General features: G+C 59.8%; 3 protein-coding genes across 3 annotated transcripts; 2 read left to right on the forward strand and 1 right to left on the reverse strand.

Moving 5' to 3' along the window:
- Positions 1 to 4,001: 4,001 nt before the first annotated feature.
- On the reverse strand, positions 4,002 to 4,446 carry LOC147663942 (histone H2B 1.2-like). The gene has a single exon (XM_086950078.1). The coding sequence runs from the start codon at positions 4,433 to 4,435 to the stop codon at positions 4,055 to 4,057; it is 381 nt and encodes a 126-aa protein (XP_086806204.1). The 5' UTR covers positions 4,436 to 4,446; the 3' UTR covers positions 4,002 to 4,054.
- A 318-nt stretch (positions 4,447 to 4,764) lies between these two features.
- On the forward strand, positions 4,765 to 5,163 carry LOC147663943 (histone H2A type 2-C-like). The gene has a single exon (XM_086950101.1). The coding sequence runs from the start codon at positions 4,765 to 4,767 to the stop codon at positions 5,161 to 5,163; it is 399 nt and encodes a 132-aa protein (XP_086806227.1).
- Positions 5,164 to 6,393: 1,230 nt separating this feature from the next.
- Positions 6,394 to 6,745, forward strand: LOC147663944 (histone H4). The gene has a single exon (XM_086950044.1). It carries the CDS (start codon positions 6,433 to 6,435, stop codon positions 6,742 to 6,744), a length of 312 nt encoding a protein of 103 aa, XP_086806170.1. The 5' UTR covers positions 6,394 to 6,432; the 3' UTR covers position 6,745.
- Positions 6,746 to 7,353: the final 608 nt, after the last annotated feature.

Consider the following 7,353-nt stretch of genomic DNA (forward strand, 5'->3'; position numbering starts at 1 on the left):
CGCTCTACACTCAGGAATAGTATGATTTACTATTCCAACTCCAGCCTAAGTAAGGTAGGGAAGGTGTTGGAATTGCAAATCGCACTATTCCTTAGTCTAGTGCGCCCTCCCGTGCAAGTCGTGGAGAAGACTTGCGTTGTAAATGCAGCGATCGAAATGTACAGCGGTGTTTTGACCGCGTTGTTATGGTCGGGTCCCGTCCAAAGATGTCACCTGACATGTAAACCTAACTCCAGCTGTGAAAATCAGCTCAGCAGAGGGCCTCCGTGCAGGTACTGGGGTCACCGTTTCAGGTGCATTCACACCCTCTGCTCTCACTCTGGGTGCCATTAAGCATGTAGGTCTGACTCGGCCGCCTGCCTCTATGGTGTCACTGTGTGTTTATTATGTTTACTGTGCCCCCGTCTCGTCCAGCTCGGTGCTTGGCAGTGAATGCCCTCGGCCTGCATGTGAAGCTACCAGCGCGCAGCCGCCTTGTGATGCCCGTGAGTCTTGATGCCGGACCGTGCCCCGCTGCTTGTGAAAGTCCCCCCGGCTGCCCCGGAGCCTTGGGTGCCACAGCCGAGGGTGCAGGCGCGCGGCGAGGGCCCCCCTGGCCCCCGGGGGGCCGGGTCTCTCTGGCGTTGTCTCCGCTCCCCGCGCTCGGCCGGCGGAGCCCTGTGTTACTTCGGCCCGGTGCAGGAGGCGCTCCCCGCGGCCCCCGGAGCCCCATGGTGACTCCACTTGGCCCGCTCCCTGCAGGAGGCCCCTCCCGCCCGCGGGCCGCCGCTCCCGGCCTCAGAGCGCGAGGGTGGACCGGGGAAAAGGGTCCCGGAGCCCGGGATTCCGGTCACGGAGGCGTCAGCCACCGGGGGAGGGCAGAGATTCACGGCGGATTGCAAGCCTCTGTGGACGGGGTCGGCTGAAACGGGGGCGGGCACGGGAAGGGGCTGAAGCTGGGCTTCTTTTCATGTGTGCACGGGAGCGTGTGTTTAACGGATTGTGGTTTAAAACTTTGAAACTCCGATGGTAGGAAACACAAATGTCAGCTCGGAGCAGAGAGCCGAGTGCGCCTCGCACAGCCCTCTCTCCTCGGGACCAATCAGGGGCTGGCTCCTCCCTATATATGCACGGGGCTCGGGCCGAGGTACATTTCCGTTCTGTGACAGCGTCAGCGTCGAGACTTGCATAGCAATGGCAGAAACCGCTCCAGCCGCCGCGGCTCCTCCCGCTGAGGTCGCCCCCAAGAAGAAGCAGAAGAAAGCAGCGGGGGCCTCCAAGGCCAAGAAGCCTTCCGGTCCCAGCGTGTCCGATCTCATCCTGAAGTGCGTGACCGCCTCGGCCGAGAGGAAGGGAGTCTCCCTGGTGGCCCTGAAGAAGGCGCTGACCGCCGCCGGCTACGATGCGGACAAGAACAAGAGCCGCGTCAAGGTCTCCCTCAAGAGCCTGGTCAGCAAAGGCGCCCTAGCTCAGCTGAAGGGCACCGGGGCCTCCGGATCCTTCAAGGTGAATAAGAAGCAGCTGGAAGGTAAGAAGGCGGCCAAGAAGTCAGCCTCCAAGACCAAGAAGCCAGCCGCCAAGAAAGCAGCCCCTGCCGCCAAGAAGCCCAAAAAGGCTCCCGCGGGGGTCAAGAAGAGCCCGAAGAAGGTCAAGAAGCCAGCAGCAGCCAAGAGCCCCAAGAAGCCCAAGGCTGCCCCCGCCAAGAAGGCTGCCAAGAGCCCAGCGAAAGCCAAGGCGGCGAAGCCCAAAGTAGCCAAGAAAAGCCCTGCCAAGGTAGTCAAACCCAAGGCAGCCAAGCCCAAAGCAGCGAAGCCCAAAAAGGCAGCGCCCAAGAAGAAGTAAGGGCTTGCACCGAGACACTGCAAACACAACGGCTCTTTTAAGGGCCACCACCCTGTCTAGAAGAGAGCGTGTTCATCCCCACCTTTGCACCCACCCAATGCCCCACTTCTCAAAAATAAACCGCACAATGCATCCATAGGGCACCTTTCCACGCGCGAGTGCCGCGTGTGATCTTGGCCATATAAACGGCTCTTTCGGGGCTGCGTGGATTGAAATCGGTATAACATAGACAATAAGGGGGTCTGGGAGTTATAAGACCTCCGTTTATAATGCATGTGCAATAACGTGTGTGTCTCGGTGCTTTCACTGTACCCGGGCAGACTCGATGTAGTGTCTGCATAAAGCAGAGGATTGTGCTCTTTCAATCGAGCAGCAGGTAACGGGGGAGTGTTCCAGGGTGAGCAGGGGCGGGTAAGAAGGGGGTCTGGGAGTCATAAGACCGGGGTTTATTATAAACGTGTGTGTGTGTGTGTGTTGGTGCTTTCACTGTACCCGGGCAGACTCGAGCGCAGGTAACGGGGGAGTGTTCCAGGGTGATAAGGGCAGTGTGCTTATGACATCTCGGGCTCCTCTCCCGGGGGACCGGGGTCGAGTCGTCGGCGTGACTAGTAGTGGATGGACGGACACGGAGACAAAGGCTGGCCGAGGCGCGGGCTCCGGCTCCGGCTCCAACTCACGTCATTCAACCGGAGGCTTCTCTTTTATCCACAGCTCATTGGACAGCTAGGCTGCAGCCTCCCGTTCAGTAACCAATCGTTGTACACCGCGGGCTATTTTCGAACGTAGGGCGGTCTCTTCAGCCAACCAGAGCAGCCCTCCGTCTGTGAGGGCATAAATAGAGCTCTTTCCCCGGTAGACGCCATTCTTCCTCGCTCGTCGCTGAGAGAGACCGCTCCCGCCATGGCCCGCACCAAGCAGACAGCCCGCAAGTCCACCGGCGGCAAAGCGCCCCGCAAGCAGCTGGCCACCAAGGCAGCTCGCAAGAGCGCGCCTGCCACCGGGGGAGTCAAGAAGCCTCACCGCTACCGGCCCGGCACCGTGGCTCTCCGCGAGATCCGCCGCTACCAGAAGTCCACCGAGCTCCTCATCCGCAAGCTGCCCTTCCAGCGCTTGGTGAGGGAGATCGCCCAGGACTTCAAGACCGATCTGCGCTTCCAGAGCTCCGCCGTCATGGCCCTGCAGGAGGCAAGCGAGGCCTACCTGGTCGGGCTCTTCGAGGACACCAACCTGTGCGCCATCCACGCCAAGAGGGTGACCATCATGCCCAAGGACATCCAGCTGGCCCGTCGCATCCGAGGCGAGAGAGCCTAAGGAGACAGACCGACCCGAACAACCACCACAACGGCTCTTTTAAGGGCCACCACCCTGTCACCTTTGAGCTTCTCTTATCTGCCATGGCATGGCCTACAGGTTAGGGAGGAGGGGCTGTGAATACCACGAGCACCGGGCAACTTATACCGCTTCTGGGGAAACCAGAGCACTCGGTGTCCACAGTGCACAAACACCTCTTCCACGTGCCCTTCATTTGAAGCGTTGTTTGGGTAGAGGGTTGTGGTAGGGATCCGCGGGTCACAAGCCACCGCTTTTGGGCATCTGTGCTCCCGGTACATCGGGTTCTGAGAGTACCACGAGTACTGGGCAACTTATACAGGCTCTGGGGGTGACCAGAGCCTTCCGTCTTCACAGTGCACAAACACCTCGTCAATGTGCCCATCATTTAATGGCGGCAGGGATCCGCTGGTCACAAGCCAGCGCTATGAGGCATCTGGGCTCCCGGTACATGGGGTTCATGTGTCTGATTTCGGTAGCGTTTGCCCCGGGGCGTATTGTAGCCGTTCCCCTGGGTCTGGAAATACAAACACAACGCTAATTAAACCGGCACACATTAAAGCTGCTCGCCCATAACATGGAAAGCAAATTGCCCGGGAGTAGCTGTGTGAATTGCCAGCAGGTTTATATAACGTCATCGTTACATTACAGTGCATAGGTGGCACTTGGTCCCAGGGAGGGCTCATTCATATAGACATGTTTATTGAAAGAGGCAAAACGGGCTGCCTGCTCCATCGTCCCTCGGTGTGCAGCAAACCCCGGGAGAGCGGCGCTATCTGCGCTCAACATTACCCTTATAAAAACACATATTCTTCTGTCATACTAGGGTTACATTAGCTCTTAGGGGAGGAAGTGGTTGGCCCTTAAAAGAGCCGTTGTGTTCGTTGGGGTGCGCCTGGAAGCCTTACTTGGCGCTGGTGTACTTGGTGACGGCCTTGGTGCCCTCCGACACGGCGTGCTTGGCCAGCTCTCCGGGCAGCAGAAGGCGGACTGCGGTCTGGATCTCCCGTGAGGTGATGGTGCGCCGCGAGTTGTAGAGAGCCAGTTTGGAAGACTCTGCAGCGATGCGCTCAAAGATGTCGTTCACGAAGGAGTTCATGATGCCCATGGCCTTGGAAGAGATGCCGGTGTCCGGGTGCACCTGCTTCATCACTTTGTAAATGTAGATGGCATAGCTTTCCTTCCTGCTCCTCTTGCGCTTCTTCCCGTCCTTCTTGGGCGGCTTGGAGAGCGCTTTCTTGGAGCCCTTCTTGGGAGCCGGCGCGGACTTGGCTGGTTCAGGCATGGTCGAGGATCTTTCACCGCGTGCTGTGGAGCCGAGAGAAATCATGTTTGGGCGGCCCCACTTGTATTTATAGCCAGGGCGTGCAAAGCAGCTTCTTCCCGGCTCTCCCTTCTCATTGGCAGGTATAGGCCGGGCCCCCACTTCCTATTGTAATGCGGTTCTGGGACACTGATTGGCTAAACCATAGCACGCCTTCCTCCAATGAGAAGTACTATCAACGACTAGCTGTCAACCAATCAGACGCACCCGAAGTCTTTATATTACCGAGTCCAGCAAAAAGAGCAGTATCATTCTCGCTGTTGTGTGACTGAGACTGTACATCGATCGCCATGTCTGGACGCGGAAAGCAGGGAGGAAAGGCCCGCGCCAAGGCCAAGACACGCTCTTCCAGAGCCGGGCTCCAGTTCCCCGTGGGCCGTGTGCACAGACTGCTCCGTAAGGGAAGCTACGCCGAGAGGGTGGGCGCCGGTGCCCCCGTCTATCTGGCTGCAGTGCTGGAGTACCTGACCGCCGAGATCCTGGAGCTGGCTGGCAACGCCGCCCGGGACAACAAGAAGACCCGCATCATCCCCAGACACCTCCAGCTGGCCATCCGCAACGACGAGGAGCTGAACAAGCTGCTGGGCCGAGTCACCATCGCCCAGGGAGGAGTCCTGCCCAACATCCAGGCCGTGCTGCTGCCCAAGAAAACCGAGAGCCACAAGGCACAGGGCAAAGCAAGCAAGTAAAGGCCCGCAGACCCCCGTGGAAATACACCCTAAACACAAAGGCTCTTTTCAGGGCCATCCACAGACTCCATCAAAGAGCGTATCCGTGCCGAGGTGTTACTCTGGCGGCTTCATAGATGCGGCAGCGCCCGCGCCGTCGCTTCATAGGTGGGACACACTCCAAGCCCTCGGCCCTGCATATAAATGTTGCCCCCGTCCCCAAAGCCCAGCTTCGAGTCCGATATCCATAATGTTTTTTCTAATAAAAATCCTATATTTATTTGGCATCTTTTTGGGGCAGACGACACAACCGGGCGCGAGATGGGGACCGTTACGGGATTGCAGGCGGCCAGACACAGCGGGGTGGTGCCGGTGAGGCCTTTAACGTGTGTTGGGCTCCATTAAACATGTCCGAGGCTTCTGTTCATATTGGGAGGGGGCGCCGAAAGAGAGGGTTAGGCGGGCCGCGGTCACAAGTAGGGGCCGGGAAGAGAGGTGCCTTGGGCTCGAGACGTGGACAGTGTTACGGGGTTGCAGGCAGTCACACACAGCGGGGAGGAGCCGGTGTGGGCTCCATTGAAACATGTCCTAAGCATCTGTTCATATTGGGAGGGGCACGGAACGAGAGGGTTAGGCGGGCCGCGGTCACAAGTGGGGGCCGGGAAAAGGGGTGCCTTGGGCGCGAGACTTGGACAGTGTTACGGGGTTGCAGGCGGTGTCACACAGCGGGGTGGTGCCGGTGTAGGGCTCCATTGAAACAAGTCCGAGGCTTCGGTTCATATTGGGAGGGGGCACCGAACGAGAGGGTTAGGCGGGCTGCGGTCACAAGTGGGGGCCGGGAAGGGAGGTGCCTTGGGCGCGAGACGTGGACGGTGTTACGGGGTTGCAGGCGGTGTCACACAGCGGGGTGGAGCCGGTGTGGGCTCCATTGAAACATGTCCGAGGCTTCGGTTCATCTTGGCAGGGGCACGGAACGAGAGGTTTAGGCGGGCTGCGGTCACAAGTGGGGGCCGGGAAGGGAGGCGTGTGCGTGTGTTTCACTGTGATCTGTGCACTGGCGGCAGCTGCTGAGCCAGCCCGCCATAACAAAGGCGGGCTGGGAGCCCGCTCTTTTTCAAACGGCAACGGCCTCTCCAGCCCCCGCTCCCTGCAGAGGGCGGGCCGGGGCCGGGCTCTCCCGCCTCACAGGGCGGGCGCTTGGACTCCCTCGCAGGTCCGCAGCTCCTCCATATAATCAGCCGGTGCGGGGGCTGGAGCTATCACTTCTGCTCACAGCACCGAGAGGAGAACATGTCTGGACGCGGCAAAGGAGGGAAGGGGCTCGGCAAAGGCGGCGCCAAGAGGCACCGCAAGGTGCTCCGGGACAACATCCAGGGCATCACCAAGCCGGCCATTCGCCGCCTGGCGCGCCGTGGCGGAGTCAAGCGCATCTCCGGCCTCATCTACGAGGAGACCCGCGGAGTGCTGAAGGTTTTCCTGGAGAACGTGATCCGGGACGCCGTCACCTACACCGAGCACGCCAAGAGGAAGACCGTCACCGCCATGGATGTGGTCTATGCCCTGAAGCGCCAGGGCCGCACCCTCTACGGATTCGGCGGTTAAACACTCTACTTGCCCACGGAAAAAAAAGACAAAACAACCCAAAGGCTCTTTTAAGAGCCGACCACCATGTCTTGTGAGAGCTGGGTCTATGAACTATTATTCCCGCAGCGCAGGGCTCCTATCTAGGCCCCCACTCGGTCGGGAGGGGAGGATGGAGGGAACCCGGGGATTTGCTCCGCAGCCACTCTGCTCGGGAAGGCGGGTTCAGCCCGGCCCAGGGTCCGCCACCGTAGAGCCCTAAACTGGTAACCTAAGGCGGGTTCAGGGGACCTACATCATGGAGCCATGGACTGGGGACCTAAGGCGTGTGTAGCCCGCCCCAGGGTCTCTTTATCCTGAGGCCCGAAACTGGGTAGATAAGGCAGGTTTAGCACGGCACAGGGCTCCGCCATCATGGAGCCCTGGACTGGGGACCTAAGGCGTGTTTATCCCTGCCCAGGGGCCCGCCATCATGGAGCCCTGGACTGGGGACCATAAGGCGTGTTTAGCCCGCCCCAGGGTCCCGTTGTCCTTGGCCCCGAAACCGGAGAGATAAGGCGTGCTTAGCCCGGCCCCGGGGACCGCCACCATGGAGCCCTGAACTGGTAACCTAAGGCGGGTTCAGCCCGG

This window comes from Lissotriton vulgaris, unplaced genomic scaffold, assembly GCF_964263255.1.
Source record: "Lissotriton vulgaris unplaced genomic scaffold, aLisVul1.2 SCAFFOLD_728, whole genome shotgun sequence".
Taxonomy (NCBI): domain Eukaryota; kingdom Metazoa; phylum Chordata; class Amphibia; order Caudata; family Salamandridae; genus Lissotriton; species Lissotriton vulgaris.

What these genes read in the sequence shown, in the direction of transcription:
- LOC147663942 (XM_086950078.1), bottom strand. Translation starts at nt 4,435, where the DNA reads ATGCCTGAACCAGCCAAGTCCGCGCCGGCTCCCAAGAAGGGCTCCAAG.
- LOC147663943 (XM_086950101.1), top strand. Translation starts at nt 4,765, where the DNA reads ATGTCTGGACGCGGAAAGCAGGGAGGAAAGGCCCGCGCCAAGGCCAAG.
- LOC147663944 (XM_086950044.1), top strand. Translation starts at nt 6,433, where the DNA reads ATGTCTGGACGCGGCAAAGGAGGGAAGGGGCTCGGCAAAGGCGGCGCC.